The sequence below is a fragment of the Anomaloglossus baeobatrachus genome, chromosome 9 (assembly GCF_048569485.1).
Source record: "Anomaloglossus baeobatrachus isolate aAnoBae1 chromosome 9, aAnoBae1.hap1, whole genome shotgun sequence".
Lineage (NCBI taxonomy): Eukaryota > Metazoa > Chordata > Amphibia > Anura > Aromobatidae > Anomaloglossus > Anomaloglossus baeobatrachus.
Genome location: NC_134361.1, coordinates 197,490,106 through 197,517,469, shown reverse-complemented (window position 1 = coordinate 197,517,469; position 27,364 = coordinate 197,490,106). Strand labels below are relative to the sequence as shown.

General features: G+C 45.1%; 1 protein-coding gene across 1 annotated transcript in view; it reads right to left on the bottom strand.

Annotated features, from left to right (window-relative positions):
- Nucleotides 1–25,570, bottom strand: part of MECP2 (methyl-CpG binding protein 2) — a 101,479-nt gene extending 75,909 nt beyond the window's left edge. Inside the window, exon 1 of the mRNA XM_075324192.1 lies at nt 25,482–25,570. Within this exon, the coding sequence (XP_075180307.1) occupies nt 25,482–25,513 (32 nt within the window). The 5' untranslated portion in view covers nt 25,514–25,570. The remainder of the gene's footprint in view (nt 1–25,481) is intronic.
- Between the last annotated feature and the right edge of the window lie 1,794 nt (nt 25,571–27,364).

Below are 27,364 nucleotides of genomic sequence, written 5' to 3'. Positions count from 1 at the left end.
TTCGCTGAAATCCCCCCTGTCACGCAAGTATATGATCACACTGTCCACCCGCCCGCTGTGCTCAGCTATGAGGAGAGCGGCCGGTGTCGGCAGTGTGATCATATAATCCTACCAGCAGCACAGGTGACCGGACGCTGCATGGGACCAATCTGCTCCACTCTGTCACCTGCACAACAAGTCCCAGAGTGGAGACAGTGACATGTAGCATCCGGTCACCTGCACAACAAGTCCCAGAGTGGAGACAGTTAGTGACATGCAGCATCCGGTCACCTGCACAACAAGTCCCAGAGTGGAGACAGTGACATGCTCTGCTCTGACACATAGTGTGCTATATGTCACTATCTGTCTCCACTCTGGGACTTGTTGTGCAGGTGACCGGATGATACATGTCACTAACTTGCTCCACTCTGTGACTTCTGCTGCATAGTACCAACTGTATATACCATGATTAGGCAGTGCACACAGGAAGGAGGGGAGGGAACTGTTGTGGTGGAGATCTGAGGGGAGGGAACAGTTTGGGTGGAGCTCAGAGTGGGTGTGAGATAGATTGCTAGTTACTGCAAAGGATTATGGAAGTTGTAGTAACTGAACCTAGGAAGTCAAGAGAGCGATTAACTACATCAGAGCTGGAGCCAGAAATGAAGATGTTATGCTAGAGCATGATAAAAGGTAATACTGGTAAAATAACGTGATAGATGTGTGGAGAGGCACATAATAGCAAGATTTATCAGAAAAAAAAAAAAATCAGTTTTGGTAACTGGACAACTTCTTTAAGCACTAGGACTGCTCTGTCTGGTAACCCCATATTCACAAATAAAAAAGTGAATGGCTACATATTGGCTGCACTAAAATGAAGAGAATCTATATTTTTTAGAACCAGAGAGCACAATTCATCTGGATCTATTGCGTTCACCTCATGCTTTCATTCACCTTTTCACAACACTCCATCAGATCTAAGTGTTTGACACCTATCAATGTTTGATGCAGTAGGATCTTGACGATCAGCCGAGCGTAAATGTCAAGATGAACTCCTTAATGGCCACTCAACAACTGTTACAGTCGAACGGCGCTATATGACGTTACACCAGAAACAACCGTAGCCATTAACAGTTGGATATCAGTGAGAAAATAAAGTCTTCCCATTGAACGGTTATGTGTGCTACCACAATGCAATTTCACAGTTTGGAACATTTCCTACAAATTTCAGTTACAAGAAAAAAATATATAGGTATCTATGTTCCAAACATCAACGGGTGAATTAAGCGTAAATCATGTCTACAGGTAAATATTACATTTCTTTATTTACATAGTTCGCTTTATATATAAAAAAATGTTCTTCCTGAACTTTTGTCAGTGTTTAGTTGGGGTCCGTTTTTACATTCAATATTTCATCTTTTTTTGTATGCCAGAAAAAACTGATGTAAGTTTCTCTGTTCTTAGTATCTTTCATTTCCATATCTGGAGGAGGACACAACTGAAGTGGAGGACGTTTGGCAGATTCGGCATCAGGCCTACTAAAAAGAATAGGACACATGAACAATAACCGGTGGACACCGCGTCAGTAGCGACTCTGAGCTAGCATGAAAGGCGCTAGATAACATTGGGGGTGTTCACGTTCGTGTGGTCTTGTGAACAATCTCCCAAGGAAATAAAAAAAAAAACCAACTAAAAAATTTTTTTATTCAAGTCTTTCTCATATATGTCTAGGAGTCTGAAAAACTGGCACAGCAGTCAGAAGTGATCATAGTGCTGTTTCACTGTTTGATAGGAGAACCTTCCATCAGTTTTTTTGGGCATACGAGAAAAGATGATGAAACATTCGAGGTAAAAATCAACCCTGACCAAACACTGAAGAGAATCTGACCTAGCACATTGATGGAACTCACACAAAAAATAAACAAAAAAATTGGAATTCTGAATGAGGCCTAAGTCTGTAAAATCGTGATTGATAACACAATGACAATATCTTACTTGAATACAAAATCAGAGCTTTTCAATGTACATGAAGCAGGCGACCCCCATTTATCCACTATATTGATGTCCTTCTTTACTCACTATAATAATGTCCTTCTTTACCCCATTTATCCACTATAATAATGTCCTTCTTTACCCCATTTATCCACTATAATATTGTCCTTCTTTACCCCATTTATCCACTATAATATTGTCCTTCTTTACCCCATTTATCCACTATAATAATGTCCTTCTTTACCCCATTTATCCACTATAATATTGTCCTTCTTTACCCCATTTATCCACTATAATATTGTCCTTCTTTACCCCATTTATCCACTATAATAATGTCCTTCTTTACCCCATTTATCCACTATAATAATGTCCTTCTTTACCCCATTTATCCACTATAATAATGTCCTTCTTTACCCCATTTATCCACTATAATAATGTCCTTCTTTACCCCATTTATCCACTATAATAATGTTCTTCTTTACCCCATTTATCCACTATAATAATGTCCTTCTTTACCCCATTTATCCACTATAATAATGTCCTTCTTTACCCCTTTTATCCACTATAATAATGTCCTTCTTTACCCCATTTATCCACTATAATAATGTCCTTCTTTACCCCATTTATCCACTATAATAATGTCCTTCTTTACCCCATTTATCCACTATAATAATGTCCTTCTTTACCCCATTTATCCACTATAATAATGTCCTTCTTTACCCCATTTATCCACTATAATAATGTCCTTCTTTACCCCTTTTATCCACTATAATAATGTCCTTCTTTACCCCTTTTATCCACTATAATAATGTCCTTCTTTACCCCTTTTATCCACTATAATAATATCCTTCTTTACCCCATTTATCCACTATAATAATGTCCTTCTTTACCCCATTTATCCACTATAATAATGTCCTTCTTTACCCCATTTATCCACTATAATAATGTCCTTCCTTACTCCATTTATCCACTATAATAATGTCCTTCTTTACCCCTTTTATCCACTATAATAATGTCCTTCTTTACCCCTTTTATCCACTATAATAATGTCCTTCTTTACCCCTTTTATCCACTATAATAATGTCCTTCTTTACCCCATTTATCCACTATAATAATGTCCTTCTTTACCCCTTTTATCCACTATAATAATGTCCTTCTTTACCCCATTTATCCACTATAATAATGTCTTTTACCCCATTTATCCACTATAATGATGTCCTTCTTTACCCCATTTATCCACTATAATAATGTCCTTCTTTACCCCATTTATCCACTATAATAATGTCCTTCTTTACCCCATTTATCCACTATAATGATGTCCATCTTTACCCCATTTATCCACTATAATAATGTTCTTCTTTACCCCATTTATCCACTATAATATTGTCCTTCTTTACCCCATTTATCCACTATAATAATGTCCTTCTTTACCCCTTTTATCCACTATAATAATGTCCTTCTTTACCCCATTTATCCACTATAATAATGTCCTTCTTTACCCCATTTATCCACTATAATAATGTCCTTCTTTACCCCATTTATCCACTATAATAATGTCCTTCTTTACCCCATTTATCCACTATAATAATGTCCTTCTTTACCCCATTTATCCACTATAATAATGTCCTTCTTTACCCCTTTTATCCACTATAATAATGTCCTTCTTTACCCCTTTTATCCACTATAATAATGTCCTTCTTTACCCCTTTTATCCACTATAATAATATCCTTCTTTACCCCATTTATCCACTATAATAATGTCCTTCTTTACCCCATTTATCCACTATAATAATGTCCTTCTTTACCCCATTTATCCACTATAATAATGTCCTTCCTTACCCCATTTATCCACTATAATAATGTCCTTCTTTACCCCTTTTATCCACTATAATAATGTCCTTCTTTACCCCTTTTATCCACTATAATAATGTCCTTCTTTACCCCTTTTATCCACTATAATAATGTCCTTCTTTACCCCATTTATCCACTATAATAATGTCCTTCTTTACCCCTTTTATCCACTATAATAATGTCCTTCTTTACCCCATTTATCCACTATAATAATGTCTTTTACCCCATTTATCCACTATAATGATGTCCTTCTTTACCCCATTTATCCACTATAATAATGTCCTTCTTTACCCCATTTATCCACTATAATAATGTCCTTCTTTACCCCATTTATCCACTATAATGATGTCCATCTTTACCCCATTTATCCACTATAATGATGTCCTTCTTTACCCCATTTATCCACTATAATAATGTCCTTCTTTACCCATTTATCCACTATAATAATGTCCTTCTTTACCCCATTTATCCACTATAATAATGTCCTTCTTTACCCCATTTATCCACTATAATAATGTCCTTCTTTACCCCATTTATCCACTATAATAATGTCCTTCTTTACCCCATTTATCCACTATAATGATGTCCTTCATTACCCCATTTATCCACTATAATGATGTCCTTTTTTACCCCATTTATCCACTATAATAATGTCCTTTTTTACCCCATTTATCCACTATAATAATGTCCTTCTTTACCCCATTTATCCACTATAATAATGTCCTTCTTTACCCCATTTATCCACTATAATAATGTCCTTCTTTACCCCATTTATCCACTATAATAATGTCCTTCTTTACCCCATTTATCCACTATAATAATGTCCTTCTTTACCCCATTTATCCATTATAATGATGTCCTTTACACTGGACGAATGGTTGGGAAATACTTTGTTTCTTTCCTATAATATGTGCAAATTGTTTATAATATTTTTTCTACTTAGATGCAGATTTTTTTTTATGTACACCAAGAACTGAGACAAGCAGCTTGCAGGCCCATGAAGTGGTCATTATTGTGGCTTTTAACCACAACAGTCCAGTTACTCGCAAATCGTTTTATTATTTCCCTGCACAATCACTTAAACGTGCAGGAAAACATTACGAATGTCCGCGGTCTTGCAATGTAACAGCCGCTTCCCAGCATCATTAAAGGGAACCTGTCAGGTGCAATATGCACCCAGAACCATGAGCAGTTCTGGGTGCATATTGCTAATCCCTCCCTAACCGTAGCATAGATAAAGGGATCTTTCAAAAAAAATATTTCTAAAGATCTTTTATCATATGCTAATAAGGCCAGCCACTAGTTGCAAGGGCGTTACTTCCCCCTACTTGTCCGCCCCCTTATCATGGTACTACGCCCACAGGGGCGTGCTAACATGCTACTCAATGCGGCATCACCAGCGGTGACATACGTACCTGTGTCCGCTGATACGCTGTGGAGAAGTCCCCAGCACTTCCGGTCATGCGCACTAGACCTCGCTGAAGCTGGGACGCGTACACCTGGCTTCATACTGCGCATGACCAAAAGTGTCAGGGATTTCCCAATAGCGGACACAGGTACGTGCATCCCTACTGGTAATGCTGCATTGAGTAGCATGTTAGCACGCCCCTGTGGGCATACTACCATGCTAAGAGGGTGGACTAGTCAGGTGAAGTAACGCCCTTGCGACTAGTCACTGCGCTCATTAGCATATCATAAAGGATCTTTAGAAATACTTTTTCTAGTGATCTTTTTATGTATGCTACTATAGGCTGGGAAGGTTAGGCAGGGATTAGCAATATGCACCTGTGACGCCCTGGACCCCCAGGGGTCACAGAATAACATCACACACACACACACACACACACACACACACACACCCCTGGTTAGGTGCATCAGTCAAACAAAACCCATGTTGCCTCCCTCCAGGCTTGATGTCCACACCAGGTGGGGCGGAGCCAGGCGGTTGACCCTGCCCACCGAGGAGTTCACAGGCCTGGAGGCGGGAAAAAGTCAGTGAAGTTGAAGGTGAAGTGGAGAGGTGGAAGTGAGAGGAGAAAACACTGTGTGTCTGGGTCGGAGTCCAGGCACAATCAGCAAGGTCGGCAGACCGTGGTGGCCGTCTGCAGGAGTTGGTGGAGGTCAGCGGAACCGTAGGACCGGGGTCGGGCGGTGGCCCGCCGGTACCGAACCGGGGAGCAGATTGAAGCCAAGCACCAAGGCAGGGTACTCAGACCCAGACTAGGCTAGGAGCCGCCGTAAAGGTCAAATTCTCTGATTAAGGTCTGGACCTCAGGGGTTCATTCCCAACCAAGTCCCGTCAGAAGGCAACAGCCCAACAAGTCCGGATAAGAGCCACCGCCAAGGGCCAGAGATTCAAGGGCCAGCGCCTGCGGGCAAAACGGGCTCTCCCGGCACGTACACGCCGGGGAGCGGACTACCTGTGGGAAGCCATAGGAGTCATACACACAGGTGCAGGAAACGACAGCCACCATCAACCCGTCCGGGGAGAGTGAGAGCACCGCAGCCGGCTGCGGGCCCCGTCCATCCAGCCGTTTGGTTTACCAGAGACTCTGTCCTTCTGTGTCTGAGTGAGTACAACAGAGCCATCCGGCACCGCGCTGCACCGCAACGTTGCACCCGCGCCCACGCTGCCTCCCCGCATCGGCACCTGCACCTATACCTCCTCCCTACTCCCCAACCGGGGCCCCGGGACCAACAGCCCCTACCCATGGAGGGGTCAACACCTTAGCTGCTCTCCGCCATCGCTCCTGGGATTTCCCGTCACCAGCAGCGGTGGTGCCCACCATCACCACAACCCGTGAATGGCGTCACGACCGACATCCCACCACAAACCTCCCCTTTTCACTCGTGGGCGAGGAGGCGCTGCTCGAGCCCCGTGTCCGGCCCCGTGCTCGAGCCACCAGACCCGAGCGCCAGCGAACCCCCCAGCCGAGCGGCGCTCCCAACCCCTCCGCCCGCGACACACCCAGAACTGCTCATGGTTGAAGGTGCATATTGCACCTGATAGGTTCCCTTTAAGTGATGGTGCAGGAAAACAGTGGCAGGGCTGCTGCATGTGCATGCGGCCTAAAGTATTAGAAGTAGGGACAATAAGACACTACAGAAGATTTTCACATGACTTGGTGTTTACCATGGCGTACAGTACTCATAGGAGCCAAATATTCACAAAAACAAATAATAGTTACTTAGGTTGACAAAAGACCTAGGTTCATCTCGTTCAACCTGTACATAATACATTAAAAAAAAAATATTCAAACTAAATTATATAGATTAATTCTTCATTTATATCGAAATCATGGCGCTAATGTGAACAAAGCCTAAGAGGGCTTGTACCATGCAGGTAAGAATCACTTCAACGCAGAATCCCTGCTCATCCCATAGGACGTTTCACAACAGTATTTCCAAAGCTTTGCAGCTACAGTAAAACATCAGCAGATACAATAGATGAGAAAAAAAAATCAACAATCAGAGCAGGCAACATTGCATGTTCAGGTAGAAAATGATCCTATTTGCACTAATGGTAAGGTGCAATGGTCAAAAACCACTAAAGCAAGTACTATGCTCTTTTAGGTCCTAACATTTTTCCAGCTAAAACAGCAATTGTAACCATAATGCAAGCACTCAAATGTGACTATACCAAGAGCAAATAGCCCAGAACCTCAATCACACCTGCGTTTTTCTAAGTCAGAACAGAAAAGTTTAATTGAAAGATGTCACCTCTTGGAAACCAATTTCTGCCTAAAAAAAAATACGCAAAGGTGACTGCTTTCACACTTCCGGTTAGCAGAGCCGGCCAATCTGACTCTAAAACCTATGCAATGGATGCGGCGACAAAACCGCATCCTTTGCATACGTTTTTTACATGCGGTCCGTCCGTTTTTTGCCGCTTGCGGCAGGCTACTGAGCATTTGCAGTGGACAAAAACTGCATGCGGCGGCCGGATGTGGTTTTTGCGGCGTCCATAGGCATGCATTGCCGGACAAAAAAACGTGCCAGGCAACGTTCCATCCGGCCGCCGCATCAGCTAAATCTGCCGCATGCGGCTAAAAACAGACAGAACGCAAGCTATGCGGCACAAGACGGCACTAATGTAAGTCTATGCAAAAAAAACGCAACTGGGGGCAAAAAAAAACGGTTGCGTTTTTTCTGCAAATAGCCGTATTGTGCTGCACAGAAAAAAACGGATGTGTGAAAGCAGCCTAAGCCAAAGCTGGGTGCATGCAGGTTCCAGAATAATTTGGAAGAACTGCTGCAAAAATGTTGGCTTCAGATAAGTGGGACAGTTGCAAACACCATATCAGAAACCATTTTTGATGGGGTTGGATTGAATTAACCTCTTCACGACATCCACCGCACATGTACAGCGCAAGTCAGAAACAGGTGTATGGGGTGGGCTTGCGCAATGAACGTGATTACAGCCAGGACCTGCTTCTAATGCCGGCGTCACACGGGACGATCTATCGTGCGATCGCACGAGCGATCGTACCCGCCCCCGTCGTTTGTGCGTCACGGTCAATTAGTTGCCCTGGCGCACAAAGTCGTTAACCCCCCCGTCACATGTACTTACCTCCCGGACGACGTTGCTGTGGGCGGCGAACATCCTCTTACTGAAGGGGGAGGGACGTTCGGCGTCACAGCGACGTCACACAGCGGCCGCCCAATAGAAGCGGAGGGGCGGAGATGAGTGGGACGTAACATCCCGCCCACCTCCTTCCTTCCGCATTGCCGGCGGGACGCAGGTAAGCTGTGTTAGTCGTTCCCGAGGTGTCACACGGAGCGATGTGTGCTGCCTCGGGAACGATGAACAACCGGCGCGCAGAAGGAGGAACGAGTTTTTGAAAATGAGCGACGTGTCAACGAGCAACGATAAGGTGAGTATTTTGGCTTGTTAACAGTTGCTCGTAGCTGTCACACGCTACGATATATCAGACGATGCCGGATGTGCGTCACTAACGACGTGACCCCGACGACATATCGCCCGATATATCGTACCGTGTGACGCCGGCATAACATTCGTCAATGTGTTAAATCTTGCTGTCAAAACTCTGACGGTGGGAATTAACACGCGGCTGTACGGAAAGCGTCATTTTAAGCTCCCATTGGCGCGTTAGTAATGTGATCGCTGGTCGCCGATGGGTTGCTATGACAGCAGGTGCTTAAGACCACCATGCTCATCATAGCAATGTTCCTTTCTAACCTGCCGGTGGTCGGGCTTCAAACGAGACAGTGAATTTTGAAAATATACAACAATGCTATGGCACTGCTGTATATAGCACAAGCCATCAGACGGGTTATAGTCCCCTAAAGGGACTATTACGAACAGTAAAAAGTTTAATAATAAAATAATACACATAAACATTCAAATCACCCTTCTTTAAAAAAAGATAAAAAATGTATAAAATACACATGTGGTATTGCTGCGGTCAAAGGTGTCTGTTCCATGACAATATATCACAATATAAAAATAATTAACCTGATCGGTAAACACTGTACACAAAAAATAATTGAAGAACACCAAAAATGACACTATTTTTAGTCACTGCAGTACCACAAAAAAATGATGTAACAAGCGAACAAATATTTATACCTATACCAAAATGGTATCAATAAAAACAATGTCTCGCCTCGCAAACAATAATCCACAACAAGGCTCCATCGATTGAATAATGCAAACATTACGGGCCTTGCAATATGGTGACACAACACCCCCCCCCCCCCCCCCACACACACACACACACACACACACACACACACAATTTTTTTTTTTGCAAACATCTGGGGGGGTGGTGGGGGGTCCACTACCAAAATACCGTAATACAAAAGTTACAAAATGTACACAATAAAGACAATTACCAAACAAATATGTCAAAATTGTAGGGGGCTCCACAATTTCTTCCTATTTGGACTTTTTTACCAATACACAATGTGGTGAAATGAATGGTATCATTCAAAACTACAACTGGGTTTCAAGAAAAACCACAAAACGCCCTTTTATGTCTATGCGGTGAGAAAAATAAAAAAAAACGTTATGGCTCTGGGAAGAAGAGGAGGAAAAGACTAAAAAGGAAAAAACTGAAATTAGCCTGACCGTGAAGGGGGTAAAAAAAGAAAAAAGGGACACATTTTTGCCTAGAAACAGCACTCTTTTCAACGTGCTGTATCTGGTGGTTATGATTCTCTTTTTTCGCACAAATCAATTAAAGGGATTGTCCAGTGACAACGAGTTATCCTGTGCTGATCGGTGGGGGTCTGACCACTAGGACCCACACTGATCGACAAAACAGATAATTTTTATCATAATGACAGCTGTTCCAAGTGTTCATCCTCTATGGTGCTGCTGGAAAAACTGACGGCAGCCGCATAGAAGATAAATGGAGGTGGTCAAACGTGCACTGCCACTTCATTCTAAGGGGAATAAGGCTATGTGCGCACTAGGCGTTTTTGCCGCGTTTTTAGCGGCGTTTTTTACCGCGTTTTTGTGCTGAAAACGCAGTGACATTGCTTCCCCAGCAATGTCAATGGGTTTTCAGAAGTGCTGTCCTCACACAGCGTTTTTTTTTAGCTGCGTTTTTGTGGTGACCACAAAAACGCAGCATGTCAATTATTTCTGCGTTTTCCACTGCGTTTTTCACTCATTGAATTCAATGAGATGTTAAAAACGCAATGAATAACGCATATAGCCGCGTTTCTATGACTAAAAACGCAGCTATAAACGCAAGGGGTGGGCACTACAGTGACGTGTACAGGAAGAGGATTCCTTCTGTTGGTAAACACAGAAGCGTGAATCCTCCCGGTACCGTCACCGCTGCGTCCACCTCCCGTCCTGTGCATGTCAGCTCCGTGCGGCGCCATGTCTGGGCGGGAGGTGGAGGCAGCGGCGAAAACCAAAGTGAACAGTAGAAAAAAAAAAATGTCATATACTCACCTGTCCGCAGGGTCCCGGTGCCATGCCCGCTCCCATCTCCTCCCGGTCCCGCCGCTCCGGCTGTGTGCAGTCTCCCCGGGGCAGGACCTTGCTTGCAGGACCTGGCGCTGATCACCTGATGCAGTCACCTGACGCATCAGCTGATCGTAGTCTCGCCGGCTTTTTCGCGCCCGGCCGGCTATCAGCTGATCCTGCCGTCAGGGGACTTCATCAGCTGATTACCGGCAGCGATCGTATAGGATCAGACTCCTGTCCAATCGATCGCTCCAGGAGCTGCCGGTAATCACCACAGCACATAAGTGAGTATTATTTTTTTTTTTTTTCTACTGATGCATCAGCTGATTGTATAATCGGTTTTTATACAATCAGCTGATGTGTGATGGGATTCAGGCACTTGATCCTGACACATCATCTGATCGCTTTGCCTTCCAGCAAACCGATCAGATGATATTGGATCCTGATTGGACGGCGCGGGACCCTGACCCAGGATTACTGCGGAGGGGGGTTTATTTCAATAAAGATGGAGTCACTAATTGTGTTGTGTTTTATTTCTAATAAAAATATTTTTCTGTGTGTTGTGTTTTTTTTTTATCATTACTAGAAATTCATGGTGGCCATGCCTAATATTGGCGTGACACCATGAATTTCGGGCTTAGGGCTAGCTGATAATATACAGCTAGCCCTAACTCCATTATTACCTAGCTAGCCACCCGGCATCAGGGCAGCTAGAAGAGTTGGATACAGCGCCAGAAGATGGCGCTTCTATGAAAGCGCCATTTTCTGGGGTGGCTGCGGACTGCAATTCGCAGTGGGGGTGCCCAGAAAGCATGGGCACCCTGCACTGTGGATTCCAATCCCCAGCTGCCTAGTTGTACCCGGCTGGACTCAAAAATTAGGCGAAGCCCACGTCATTTTTTTTTAATTATTTCATGAAATAATTAAAAAAAAAAGGGCTTCTCTATATTTTTGGTTCCCAGCCGGGTACAAATAGGCAGCTGGGGGTTGGGGGCAGCCCGTATCTGCCTGCTGTACCCGGCTAGCATACAAAAATATGGCGAAGCCCATGTCATTTTTTTTTCTTTTTGGGCAAAAAACTGCATACAGTCCTGGATGGAGGCTGCTGAGCCTTGTAGTTCTGCAGCTGCTGCCTGCTCTCCTGCATACACTAGTGAATGGAGGATGCTGAGACTTGTAGTTCTGCAGCTGCTGTCTGCTCTCCTGCATACACTAGTGAATGGAGGATGCTGAGACTTGTAGTTCTACAGCTGCTGTCTGCTCTCCTGCATACACTAGTGAATGGAGGATGCTGAGACTTGTAGTTCTGCAGCTGCTGTCTGCTCTCCTGCATACAATGAACATTTTGAAGAAGGAAATGACATCAGACCTTTTTTTTTTTTTTTTTTCATCAACAATCTTTAATGGCATTGTGCACTGATTAAAAACGCAGTGAGCAAAAACGCAGCAAAAAACGCACCAAATCGCGGCAAAAACGCATGCGTTTTTGCCGCGTTTTTTTAGCCGCGGGTGCGTTTTTTAGACAAAAACGTACATAAAAACGCAGCGTGAAAAAAACGCCTAGTGCGCACATAGCCTAAAAGTACCCTGTTGTGCCAAACAAGTCTCACTTATCAACCAGTTATAATCTATCCTGTGGATTAGTTATTGCTTGTTTATACCAGACAACCCTTTATAGTGGGCTTCATTGTATATTTTTACACTCAACTGTGCGAGCCAGCCTTGTCAAAGGAATATTTGCCATCGGACTTCTTTCCACAGTTCCAGTGCTCCCAATGAAAGTGATGATGATCCAAGAACCGGATTCTGCAGCAATTCAGTGATTTCGAGGGTCAGGTCACCGATGGTTGAAACATGACCGCTTCGGTCAATGGGCAACGAAGCTTTTTTAAGTGTGACTCTCAGTTGTTGAGTTTCAAAATATAGGTGGGAACCCTCCAAAAATAAATGTAATTTTGTTTTGCACCAGGAAGTGTAGACATGTGCACCAGACACTCTTACAAAGTGTCTAGAAAATAAGGCGTGGATTTGGAATCTAAAAATATGCCAGAGTTAATATTGACATTTGCCAGGTTTAAGATGTAAATTCATGATCTAAAGTAAACCGTATAAGATCTAACAGAAGTAAACGTTTCTAGTGTGTAACAGGATGCATTATGGTGATAAATTTGGCGCATCTTCAGACTGCCCGAAGTTAATGCGGTCTACAATAAGGCTATGTGCGCACTTTGTGTTCAATTCTGCAGCGTGTAAGTCACTGAATGTGCGTCTCAGAACGCAGCCGAAAAAGCTGCGTTCTGAGACGCATTTGGCAGAACGCAACATGCGCACATTCCTGCAGAATTCATGCGTTCTGGATGCTTTCTCTGCCATAGACAGAGTGGGAAAAGCATCCAGAACGCACATTTTTGACAGTGCGGTCCCACTCGGCTCTGCAGCATCCCCATAGTCTTGCAGCAGAGCCGAGTGGGACCGCACTGTCACGGCTGGCTGCGGGACAGTGCCGCGCGATCAGACAGAACTCGGATGAACTTCACCCGACTTCATTGTGATCGCGCGGCTCTGTGCGTGTGCCATGGCTTGATTTGCGTTCACACATTGAGGACTCACCTGTGATCGCAAATCCCCTTAGTGACTGCAGTGAGGCGCGCGATTAGCTGTGCTTTCACTCACGTTACTCGCAGCCACAGCTGCAGTCCTCCACCTGAGAGCGGTGGCCGCGAGTAACCTCAGTGACAGGACAGCTGATCGCGCGACTCACTTCAGTTGCTGCATGGAGCTCACAGGAGCAGCGGTGTTCTACTGCCGCTCCTGTCAGCTTCCGATGTAGCAGAGCTGAAAGCGTCGTGGGACCTTGCGTGGATTACGTCGGACCTGGAGGTGTTTTTGAGGGGTTAATAAAGTGGTGAAAGAGGGTGTTTATTTGTCTTTCATTACAAATAAATGATTTTTTGGATGTGTGTGTTTTTTTCATTAACTTACAGGTTAATCATGGAAAGTATCTCGGGGAGACGCCTGCCATGATTAACCTAGGACTTAGTGGCAGCTATGGGCTGCTGCCATTAACTCCTTATTACCCCGTTTGCCACCGCACCAGGGCAATTCGGGATGAGCCGGGTAGAGTCCTGGGACTATCGCATCTAATGGATGCGGCAATTCCGGGCGGCTGCTGGCTGATATTGTTAGGCTGGGGGGCTCCCCATAACGTGGAGCTCCCCATCCTGAGAATACCAGCCTTCAGCCGTGTGGTTTTACCCTGGCTGGTATCCAAATTGGGGGGGACCGCACGTCGTTTTTGTTTTTTAATTATTTTTTTTTTTTACTGCTCGATATAGACACGCCCACCGGCGGCTGTGATTGGTTGCAGTGAGACAGCTATCACTCAGCGTGGGGGCGTGTCTGACTGCAACCAATCATAGGCACCGGTGGGCGGGGGAAGCAGGGAATACAAGATGGATTAATGAGCGGCCGGCATTTTCAAAAGAGGAGAAACCGCCATAGTGTGAACGCCGTGCAGCGCCGCGCCGGTGATCGGTGAGTATGAGAGAGGGGGTGGGAGGGAGACACCGACATGGACAGAGAGGCTTGTGCGCACTTGCACTCATAATATATATATATTAGTGCTCACTTCAGTTATCCTATTCAGTTATATGTAGTTTTTTTCTGAATGTGAACACAGCTCCGCCCCTTTCGGCCATGTTTTTTCCATCTCCTATATAAGAAAGTCCTTAGTTACCCCTCTCCACCCACAGCAGTTTTTAATTGCAATGAGATGACACACAGTTAGGGTCACAGAGCTAGGGACCCCAATATAGAGATATACCTTGACGAGGTCTTGGGGCTCAGTTACATTGATCAATGCGATTGCTAAATATCTCCTTTTTCCTAATATTCATGGCAGGTATGCAATTCATTATTCACATGTTCAAATTAGCAAGTAGCATTTTTCATTGTATATTCCAATATTTTTCCATATGCTTGAGGCATTATACCATTATCTATGTTTGATGTGCAGCCTTATTCTTGTATAGTATGTATTTTTTGGCTTGCACTCATAATATATATATATATATATTAGTGCTCACTTCAGTTATCCTATTCAGTTATATGGACAGAGAGAGACATAGAGAGAGCGAGAGACCGACCGACAGAGAGAGACCGAAAGACCTGCCTTTGTTACGTCAAAAAACCATGTGGATCGCAACAAAACTGCAGTGCAAACGCACTGCTTAACATTTTGGCAGCGTTTTTCTACAACTCATTGATTTCAATGGGTGTAGAACGCTGCCAAAACGGACAAAAGAATTGACATGCTGCTTTTCTAAACGCAGAGATTTTGTCAATTTTTTGACAATCAAAATGCTGCGTTTCAAAAAGCATCGTGCGCACAGATTTTGCATGATTCAGTGCAGTTGTTAAACGCAGCCAAAACGCTGAAACAAACGCAACGTGCGCACATGGCCTAAGACAGTATCAGAGCTCATTCACCAGTTTTCACGTGTGCGGTCAGTGTTTTCCACATTATATTCTCTATGGGTATGTGCACACACTGAAATTTTCAGCACCTTGTGGAAGAAAACCGCACCAAAAAAACGAGGTGAGTTTTTTTGGTGCATTTTTTTGTTAAGCATTTTTCATAATAAAGTCAATGGGTGGAAGGGCTGAAAAACTCAGGGAAAACCGCATGAAGAATTGACATGCTCAAGTTTTTTTCTACATCAAAATCTGCAAGGATAAAACAAGCAAACGTGAGCACAGCACTTCAGAATTCTCATTGACTTTGTTGGCTTCAGGATAGACATGCATTTTTGTCACAAAACTGCATCAAAAAATGCAGCGTGCGCACACAAAGTAGGACAAGTCTCCCTGTCTGACATGTGGTCTGATTTGTTGATCAAACACGCCAATTCAAGTGAATTGGGAGGGGAAAAAACGGAAAAAAATGGCCAGCGCACAGGATGCTCATCATGTTACATCAGGGTACTATCCGCTTTTCACTAACTGGTTGCTAGAAGATTTTTTTTGCAAATAGGGAAAACAATAAAAAAACAAAAACATACGACAGTAAAAAGACACAAGCACCAAAAAAAAACCCCTGTGTGTGTCTACACTGAAAGGGGATTTCCACATTTAGAAAAGTGAACCCCAAACATTTCCTGTAATGGTAAATATAATGAAATAGTATTCACCCCCTCCCCGAGTCTAGCACCAGCTCTTCACCACTGCTCCAGTATCTGTGTTTTGGATACAGAGGTGTGCTTAGCGGTTTGGCTAATGCAGATGGCACCAGCCACTGACCTCAGTGATTGCCTGCCCTAACCGATGATGGCAGGGGTCGCTGTGATATTACTGCTGCAGCCAAAACACAGATGGAAGCAGCTCCTAAGAGCCTGTGCTGTGCTGGACCTAGGAAGGGCGAGTACTAAGGCTGCTTTGACATGTTTTTTTACGGTAGCATGTGTCATGAACGTTTTTTTGCTGCAAAAGCGGAGAAAAACGCATGCAAACGCATGTGTTATTTTGCAGGATCCTGTCACTTGAAGTTTATGGGCGGGCATTGGAGTCATGTGATCGGGAGTGAGGGGAACTGAATGTGACACAGGGAGCCGGCATCTGACAGCTGCTGTAAGCTGTACCCAAGGTAAATATCGGGTAACTAAGTGAAGTGCTTTGCTTGAATACCCGATATTTACCTTGGTTACGAGCATCTGCAGCTGCTAGGAGCCAGCTCCCTGCACACATAACCAAGGTAAACATCGAGTAACTAAGAAGGGCTTTGCTTGGTTACCCGATATTTACCTTGGTTACGAGCGTCCGCCGCTCTCAGGCGGGGGGGAGAGAGAGAGAGGGAGGGGAAGAGAGGGAAGGGGAAAGACTGATCATGACAGGCTGGTTTCTGGGCATGCTCAGTAGAGCAAGCAGGATCCTGTCTATCAGCATGCCAGCGTTCACATGCGTTTGCGTGCTGTTTAGTCAGGATCCAGCGATTTGCAGTATTTGGACGCAGCTCAAAAACGCTACAAGTAGCGTTTTTGAAAAAAAATTAAAAACTGCAAGTCGCTGGATCCTGACTATAACGCACGCAAACGCATGTGAACGCATGTTAACGCGAGTCCATTGCAAATGCATTGAAATGAAAACGCATTTGCACTGGATCCGTTTTTGCGTTAAAAAAACGTTCATGACGCATGTTATAAAAACATAGTGTGAAAGCAGCCTAACCCGTCTTGCACTCCAGTGGTCCCAGTTGGTCCTTATTTTTCTCCAGCACTTACATTCACAGACAATCACCTGCCTCAGTGATTGGCTGCAGTGGTAATGTGTATGTACATGACGTTGTATTGTATGACAAGTAAAGAGGGTGGGGACAAGAAGAAATGAAGCAGCGGACATGGCTTACGGTACTTTTTTTTTGCTTTAGGACATTACCTGTTAAATGGCTTTTTAAATACTGCATGACCCAGGCGGGAAATAAAAATAAATAATGTAAGAGGCAATAAAAAAAAAAAAAAAAAAAGATACTCAATACTTCATTTTTGTGATGAGTCTTTTTGTATGAGTATTTTTTTAAATAGCATGTTTCAGGCAGTTTTTTTTTCCAGATGTTTATAGCCAAAGATTTTTGAGTATGGGCAGAAAAAAATATTTTTTTTATTTACAAGCACAAAAACAAGGGTTGTTTTTTTTTTTACAATGTGTTCACATTGTGTTACATATTTGACACACTGCATTTTGCTTTTTTTTCCCAAAAGCAATGTGCTCTGGGATTTTTGTGGTTGAAACTTCTAATTGTCTCTATACGACTTTAATAACAATGCTACTTGGAGGCAGAAATCCCAATATTTTACGGCCGTTTCTGAGCAATAGCCATAAGTGCATCCAGCTAAGGAGAAGTACAAGTCCCTCCTACATGTTTCCCATTCTTTTTCAACACACTTCTGGCTTAGCTAAAAAAATATGTAAAAAACACTGCTTCAAAACTGCACATGCGACTCCTACCAATTGGATTTATTTTTTCATGTAGCATACTATGGGTAGACATGGCATATTTTCTGGCATTTTTAAAGTAGGACTAACAAATTATATATTTTTATTTCGCAAAAAAAAAGCAAAGTTAATGAAAAAAAACATCAAAAGCAAAAAAAAAAAAATAATCTATCAGAAACAAAAAAAGTCACATTCACCATTTTTTTTTAGCAAGCATTTAAAAAATGAAATCATAAGCGCATTTTTTTTGGTGAAAAAACATATTGCATTGTCAGATACTTTCACACATGTACATTTACAGATTCAAGTCACAAACGTCCATTTGCTGAGCATCTCCCCATATGTATAAGCAAAGGGTAAAATCCACAGTGTAATATCTACAGCATCAACTGACACGACGCAAGTTTTAATTCCGCATCATAGATTAATTTCTGAGGTGGATGTGGAATGCCGTATTTGTCGGATTATAAGACGCACTTTTCCTCCCCAAAATTTGGGAGGAAAATGAGGGGTGCGTCTTAAAATCCGAATATAGCTTTACCTGGGGGGCCTGTCTGTGTGGTGATCGGGAGCGTTCAGGCGGCCGGGTGCCTGTGGCTGCGTGCAGGTGGCAGCCGGGTGCCTGTCGGTGCCGGCTGCCTCTCTGTGCGGGTGGCCTGCTGGCTGCCAATCTGTTCGTGCGGGCGGCTGTGCGGCAGGTTTCCCAGTGTGTCCGCAGTCCCAGTTTCAAATGATGGCACCGGAGTCAGCGCGTGTGCAGTTGGAGCTCTTGGATGAGAGCTCCATCTGCGCACGCGCCGCTCCAGGCGTCATCATTTGAACCAGGACCGCAGACACTGGGACACTCACCACACCGGCTTGCTCCACCACTCACCCGCCGATGCTGCCACTACTGACCTGCCGCCACAGACACCGCTGCGCCTGCCGCCACGGACCCGCCGCGCCTGCCAGCACAACCTCTGCCTCCTGTGACCCCGCTTCACCACCACTGCTGCCCCCTTCCGGTAAGACAACACTGGAGTATAAGACGGACCCCATTTTTATTTTTTTTACCTTTTTTATCTCTAAATTTGGGGTGCGTCTTATAATCTGGTGCGTCTTATAAAGCGAAAAATACGGTAATCGCTTTCAAATCCGGACGGAGCAATAGAAGTAGTTCTAGAAAGTGTTACTAGATCTGCATCTCTGGAAAATGACTGTGTATTCCCAGGAATATGGCTACGTTCACACGTGGCATCTTTTTGCAAGTGCATCAAAAATGCACTAAAAACGCATCACATCCAATGCGTTTTTAAATCAAATCTATTGACTGGAAGAGCACAAAAATGCTGCAAAAATAATTGACATGCTGCATCTTGGGTGCATCTTCAAAAACGCATCCAACAAATGATGCCCAGTGTGGACAGCAAAATAGAAAACTCAGACTTTGCTGGAGGAAGAAAATGCATGCATTCTGGTGCATCTCTGTGATGTCACAAACGCACCAAAGATGCATCAAAAGATGCCCTGTGTGAACTTAGCCTATGGGTTTTACACGAAATCTAGATATTTTACCCAATCATATTAATGGGGGATGACCTGTTGGAAAGGGACTTTTAAAACTCCTATTCACTACTACACAAAATCAAGAGAAATATGTTGCTGCTGCTGCCAATCACGAGAAGACACAACCAGCAGGTGACCATGGACACTTTTGAAAACCTTCAGGGTTGTAAATAGGTGTAGTGATACAATGCCCAAAAAGATAGTTTAGTTTAAATTTTCTCGAATTTTTAATTTCTTTTAGGTTTTTTTTTTGTTTGCTTTTTTGCACATTGGAACATGAGCAGTGCTGCTGACATTGCATCTACATACATATTGTTGCCTCGGAGTAACCCTCGACTCGGCTTCAAAACAGCAACTTGTTACAGAGAGCCTGGAAATGTCATATAAAACGCTAGTAATGATGGTGCATTTTTGTTGCTTTTTTGTCTCGTTTTTATCAATCCTTAAACAAGAATCCGCAAAAACACTATTGCATGCCCTCATAATCTCCTACTTCGACTACTGCAACCTCCTGCTCTCTGGCCTCCCTTCCAACACTCTTGCACCTATCCTAAACTCTGCGGCCCGATTAATCCGCCTGTCCCCTTTCTATTCCCTGGCCTCTCCTCTCTGCCAATCCTTTCAGTGGCTTCCTGTTGACCAAAGACTCCAGTTCAAAACACTAACCATGACATGCAAAGCCATCCAGAACCTGTCTCCTCATCTTCCGGTACCTACCTGCACACAACCTCAGATCCTCACAAGATCTCCTTCTCTACTCCCCTCTTCCCACAGTCGCATGCAAGATTTCTCCCGTGCCTCCCCCATACTCTGGAACGCTCTACCCCAGCATATCAGACTCTCACCTATTGTGAAAAACTTCAAACGGAACCTGAAGACCCACCTCTTCCGACAAGCCTACAACCTACAACAACCCTCAGACCAGTACAAAAATGCGCAACCAGCTCTGTTCTCACCTATTGTACCTTCACCAATCCCCTGTAGACTGTGAGCCATCGGAGGCAGAATCCTCTCTCCTTCTGTACCAGTCTGTTTTTGTAATGTTCATGATTATTGTACTTGTTTTTTATGTATACCCTTTTCCCTTGTAAAGGGTCATGGAATAAATGGCGCTATAATAATAATAATAATATTGGGACGGTAACATGGTGGACAGGTGCTGTGCAACTATAAATTGCCACAGGTTTACTGCGCTAGTGACCTTTACAAGTTAGTGCCACTATCACATCACTGACCCCTGAAAGACCACCATGGTCTGCATCTTGCAATGTATTTACTGCAGGTGCACAAAGCCATCGTGCGACAACGGATATTTTTATTTATTTTTTTGCATGACGGTGTTAGTTTTCTGGTGAAGTAGTAGTAGATTGTATTAATGCATATATACCCACCCATCCTCAATTAAATTAGAGGCAGTTTACTCTGGAAAACATCAGCGGTAGGCCAAGCATCCACTTGCGATTTCAAATACCTTTTTTATACAATGAAGTGAACCAAAATAGATAGTAGTGATGATTACTACACTACAATGCAAGGGTGCTTAGCACTCATCTCGAGCAGTTGGATGCTCGGATGGTCGCAACTATAGAACCAAGTATAATGGAAGTCAGTGGGGGACTATAGCATTTTTCTTGACGATGCTCGAGTTCCACATTGATTTCCATTATACTCAGTACACGAGTCAAGCCCGTCTGGAGCATCTGACCTGCTGATTACAAGTACCGAGTATGGTAGTGCTCATGCATTACTGATAGCAATAGCTGCCAAAACATATAACTCCATTTTATTCCCCTCTAGAAAGGGGTATGGTCATATATTCATGATAAGAAACGTATTATAAAGTCTCCAATGCTGGACATCATCATGTATTTAAAACAGTTATCCGATGCCTTACACCTCTTATTGGACAGTGATCGGCATTAATGATCCATCAGGTCTAACTCACCCGTCCTATTCTAATTACGATGCGTTCCAAAAGCACGTAACATCTGTATTGCTTCTTCCCCCACTGTAGAAGTGAGATGTTTACAAAGGTTGCCCTTATATCAACAGGAAAGGCGGTAAGTGCCTCTTCGCTGGCGAGCCCTTAGATCAGGATATGAGATAAGTGTCTGATCACTGGCGAGCCCTTAGATCGATGGGATAGGTGATAAACATTGGATCGTTAGGATAGGCGATAAGCGTCGGATCGCTGGTGAGACCTTATATTGACATAATAGGAGATAAGCGCCGGATCACTGGCGATCCCTTACAGCGACAGGATAGGCGATAAATGTCGGATCGCAAGCAAGTCCTTGGATCAGGACAGGCAATAAGCATCGGATCGCTGGCGAGACCTTAGTTCTATAGGCTAGCTGATAAGCGTCGGATCGCTGGCGAGACCTTAGTTCTATAGGCTAGCTGATAAGCGTCGGATCGCTGGTGAGACCTTATATTGACATAATAGGCGATAAGCGCCGGATCACTGGCGAGACCTTACAGGACAGGATAGGCGATAAGCGCCGGATCACTGGCGATCCCTTACAGCGACAGGATAGGCGATAAATGTCGGATCGCAAGCAAGTCCTTGGATCAGGATAGGCGATAAGCATTGGATCGTTGGCGAGACCTTAGTTCTATAGGATAGCTGATAAGTGTCGGATCGCTGGCGAGCCCTTAGATCAGGATAGGTGATGAGGGTCTAATTACTGGCGATTCCACTAGTCACTAGGATGGATTTTCTCTGAATGGAGCGATGGTCGTGCTCGTATGCAGCACTCCGCATGTAGGACCAGTGAAGATAGCCTAGAGCAGTCTCCAAGATTACAGTCGCCGGCCAGTCCGTGCAGTGCTGTCAATTTTACACGACCATCTGAATGCACCCTTAGTGCAATCAGACATTTATTGCCAATCCTAACTCTCTTAAGACAACTCCCATAAAGGCGTTATCTAGCGCCTCTCACTTGTTTATTGTTAGTTGGAAGGCGCTAGTGACGCGGTACCAACTGGTTATCATTCACATGCCCTATTCAATAAGCCTGGTGCCTAAATACTCCCAAACATACACCACTTCAGCAGTGGTGACAGTCTCCTCCAAATGTGGAAAGGAGAGGTGTTAAAAAAAAAAGTTATATAATATAAAAACGCTGTGATCGATAGAATTGGTGATAAGCGTCTGCTGGTGATTCCACCATATACGGGAGTGTAAAGCACCTTCTCTGTGAATGGCGCGGTGGTCTCACATGCAGATCGTCAGAGTCTGCACTTAGTTGTGGGATCCCAGCGATCAGACATGTCATTATCCTATTTATCTTAGAATACCTTAACGACATTATCAATCGCATCACAAGAGGCGCTACCAATTGGTTGTCCAGCAGTTATGGTTTACGTGTCCCATTCTGAAGCCCACCATAGCTAGCGCCTCACGAGAGGCACTACTGATTGGCTGTCCAGCAGTTATGGGTTACAAGTCCTACTTTGAAGCCCACCAAAAACAGCGGCCTCACAAGAAGTGCTACTGAATGGTTGTCCAGCGGTTATGGTTTACACGTCCCATTTTGAAGCCCACTAAAGGGCGCCTCACGAGAAGTGCTACTGATTGCTTGTCCAGCAGTTAGGGGTACTTTGCACCCTGCGATATCGCTACTGCAATATCATCGGGGTTAAATCGAAAGTGACGCACATCTGGCGCCGGTAACGACGTCGCAACGTGTAAAGCCTAGATGCGCCGATAAACGATCGCAAAAGCGTCGACAATCGGTGATCTGTGTAGCATCGGTCATTTTCATAATGTCCCACCAACAGGAGATACGATGTTGTTCCTCGCTCCTGCGGCACCACACATCGCTGTGTGTGAAGCCGCTGAAGTGAGGAACATCACCTTACCTGCCTCCACCAGCTATGCGGAAGGAAGGAGGAGGGCGGGATGTTTACGTCCCGCTCATCTCCACCCCTCCGCTTCTATTGGCCGCCTGCCGTGTGACGTCGCTGTGACGCCGCACGACCCGCCCCCTTAGGAAGGAGGTGGGTCGCCGGCCAGAGCGACGTCGCAGGGCAGGTAAGTGCGTGTGAAGTTGCCGTAGCGATAATGTTCGCTACGGCAGCTATCACAAGATATTGCATGTGCGACGGGGGCGGGTACTATCGCGCTCGGCATCGCTAGCCGATGCTAGCGATGTCGCAACGTGCAAAGTACCCCTTAGGCTAGTTTCACACTTGCGTTGGGTTGAATCTTCTGCGTCGTTTTGACGCATCCGTTATTTTTGTGTCGTCAACGGATCCGTTATTTCACAGGAATCCATTAGCTGATCCCTGTGAAATAACGGACTCGTTGCATCCGTTAGGCGTCCGTCTAACGGAATGTGTCGGCTCCGGGGTTTTTTCCCCCATTTTTTTATTCTGGGCATGCTCAGTAGAAATTAGCGGAATCCAGCGGCGGATTCCATTGTAAAGCACTTTGCAACGGAATCCGCCACCATAGGGATCCATTATAACTATTGACGGATGTAACGGAATCCGCCGCTTGGCGTCATTTTAACGCAATTAACGTTACATGCTGCATTCCTTCCGCTAGGCGGAAGCAACGCAGCATCGGCCAGCGGAAGCAACACAGGTACTTTTGGCACAATCCGTCATTCATACAAGTCTAAGGGAAACAGCGGAATCCATTAACGGATTCTGCTGTTTTCCAAAACAGCGGATTGCGGCTGAAAGGAAAAAACGCAAGTGTGAAACTAGCCTTATGGGTTACACGTCCCATTTTGAAGCCCATGATAGATAGCGGCTCACGAGAAATGCTACTGAATGGTTGTCCAGCGGTTATGGGTTACACGTCCTACTTTGAAGTCCACCATAAATAGCGGCTCACGAGAAGAGCTATAGATTGGTGGGCTTCAAAATGGGACACGTAAGCCATAACCGCTTGACAACCAAAGACAGCGCCTCACGAGAAGTGCTAAAGATTGGTTGTCCAGCAGTTATGGTTTACGCATCCCATTTTGAAGCCCGCCATATAGATAGCGCCTCACGAGAAGTGCCACTGATGGGATGCGTAAACCATAACCGCTGGACAACCAATCAGTAGCACTTCTCGTGAGGCGCTATCTATATGGTGGGCTTCACAATGGGATGCGTGAACCATAACCGCTGGACAACCAATTTTGAAGGCCACCATAGAGATAGCGCCTCACGAGAAGTGCTACTGATTGGTTGTCCAGCGGTTATGGTTTACGCTTCCCATTTTGAAGCCCACCATATAGATAGCGCCTCACGAGAAGTGCTACTGATTGGTTGTCCAGTGGTTATGGTTTACGTGTCCCATTTTGAAGCCCACCATATAGATAGCGCCTCACGAGAAGTGCTACTGATTGGTTGTCCAGTGGTTATGGTTTACGTGTCCCATTTTGAAGCCACCATAGATAGCGCCTCACGAGAGTGTTCGTTCTGCTCCAGTCTTCTCTAGGAGAGACATCTCTGGCGGCCATACACACCATCCGCCTATTTCGGCATTAGTCTGGGGGCTGCATTAATTCGGTTGATGCCTGGCGGCTATCACAGCGCCAGCACCTCCCTTCGCCAGAGGCAGTAATGACAGCGTGACAGGACCGGTGATGAGCGACTGACCACCCGCCGGTCCAATACGGGCTTCATTTATGACCCCCCCCGCGCTCTCGCGACTGGTGGAAACGCCAGCAGTTCTAGCTTGTTACGCAAATACGGCAAAACGTACCTTTGCGCTAATTCGGCAAAACGTAACGTTGCGCCATTTTTACGTTTCTTAAAGGGGCAGCGCAGACCCCTTGAGCGTCAGCGTCCCTCCACACAGACGGGCAGCACCCCCGGGGTGACAGGACATGCTGCAGGCCCCCTGCCCAGCCCCCTTCCTTCCCCCCTCCTCAGTTTTCGGCCTCTCTGCTCTGAGGGGCGCTGCAGTGACGCACTGTGTAAATCCCACTCAGGAAGGTGCCCCCCGGCGACCCCCACACACAGAACCGAAGGGGGGAAAAGCCACAGCCGATGTCAGGGACATTTTTATCCCCACAGCCCCGCCCCCCTTCTCAGCCTGAGGGATTCATCAAGAAGAAAAAAACCCATCCACCCTGCGGGGCCCGCCCCCCTCACACACCACACACGGACATAATGGCAGGCAATCGGCAAGCGAGAGGGCGGGAAGGGGAAGCGGAAGGAAAAAGGGAGAGCCAGCACTCACAGTCTCTCCTCTCCGCTCGGCGCGGCGGCCATTTTCTAACGGCTCCTCCACAGGCTGAGGAGGGAAAAGAGTGGGCAGGGCGGGAGCGAGCAGCGGCGAGGTGACGTCACCGCGCGTGCCGAGCCTACCTGCCTCCTTACTCGCGGTGACGTCAGGGAATGTTTCATTGTACAGAAGGGAAAAAGGCGTGGCTACACCCGCTTACCCCGCCCTTTGATTTGCATGAAACCCGCCTTCGTCAAATAGAACCTTATGGAAGGGGGGCGTGGCCGCGTCATAGACGGTGAAGGCTGTGGTGACGCAGTTACTATTATTTAGGCGGGAACTTGGAGCAGGTTCCTCTGTGGGGATTTTTTTTTTTATTTTTTATGTCTGTGCAAAATATAGGATTGTATTTTCTTATACGATGTTAATAGTATCTGTAAATGGAAAAAAAAAGTCTAGAAGAATTATTTTAAAGACTTATTGAAGCTTTTAAGGGGAAATTTACTAAGCAGTGGCTTGTGCATAGATAATTTAGTTGGAAAGTGGGTGAGAATGTAACGAATGTCCTCCACGTGCTGTGGGAAAAAAAATTACCTCATGGAAATCCACCATCCTAAGTCGCACCACCTATGGGCCCTGTAATTGGGTGCTTGGTTGCATTTTAGGGACTTGACCGTAGGTTTCACAGCCATAAACCGGCACAACTTGCTGAGACGTTAGTTTTTCAATGCCTTCTTGTTACATACAACATTCAGAGTCCAAGAATGGACTACGAAGCCCATGTACAGACTGCAAAGTCCAAGTACAGACCGTGAAGTCCAAGTAAGGACCTCAAAGGCCAAGTACAGACCGCGAAGTCCAAGTACAGACTACGAAAACGAAGAACGGACCATGAAGTCAAATTACAGACCATGAAGTCAAATTACAGACCGTGAAGTCCAAGTATGGACTGTGAAGTCCAAGAACAGACCGTGAAGTCCAAGTATGGACGGTGAAGTCCAAGTACAGACAAGAAAGTCCAAGTACGAACCATGAAGTCCAAGTACAGACCGCGAAGTCCAAGAACGGACCATGAAGTCCAATTACAGACCGTGAAGTCCAAGTATGGACCGCGAAGTCCAAGTACAGACAACAAAGTCCAAGTACAAACCATGAAGTCCAAGTACAGAACGTGAAGTCCAAGTGCAGACTACAAAGTTGAAGTACGGACCACGATGTCCAAGTTCAGACCACAAAGTGCAAGTACGGACGGTGAAGTCCAAGTACAGACCACAAAGTCCAAGTACAGTCCGTGAAGTCCAAGTAAAGAACGCAAAGTCCAAGTGCAGACCACAAAGTCCAAGTATGGACCACAATGTCCAAGTACGGACCGTGAAGTCCAAGTACGGACCACGATGTCCAAGTACGGACCACGAAATCCAAGTACGGACCATGAAATCCAAGTACGGACCACGATGTCCAATTACGGACCACGAAGTCCAAGTACAGACCACGGAGTACAAGTACGGACCATGTAGTACAAGTACGGACTACGATGTCCAAGTATGGACCACAAAGTCCAAGTATGAACCAAGGCCAGCCACGGGTTTCATGATCTGACACAACAGCATGTATAGGATGGTCAAATTGTTGAATCGTACTTGGACCACTAATGTCTCAAGTTTGTACCCAGCCTTAAAGTGTCCTCCTTTATATTAGTGGCTTCTTTTGATTTAATCCCACGATATATGCTAGTTATTTTATAGGAGTCATGGAGGTGGAGCTATTGGGAGAAGAGTCACAGTCCCCAGGCTGAAAATACTTATTATTTGATTGATAAAGCAGATCACAGGTCAAGCCCTCTTCTGTCACGCTGATGGCTTTCAACTTGCAAATAGAAGCTACGTATACTTGTGTCA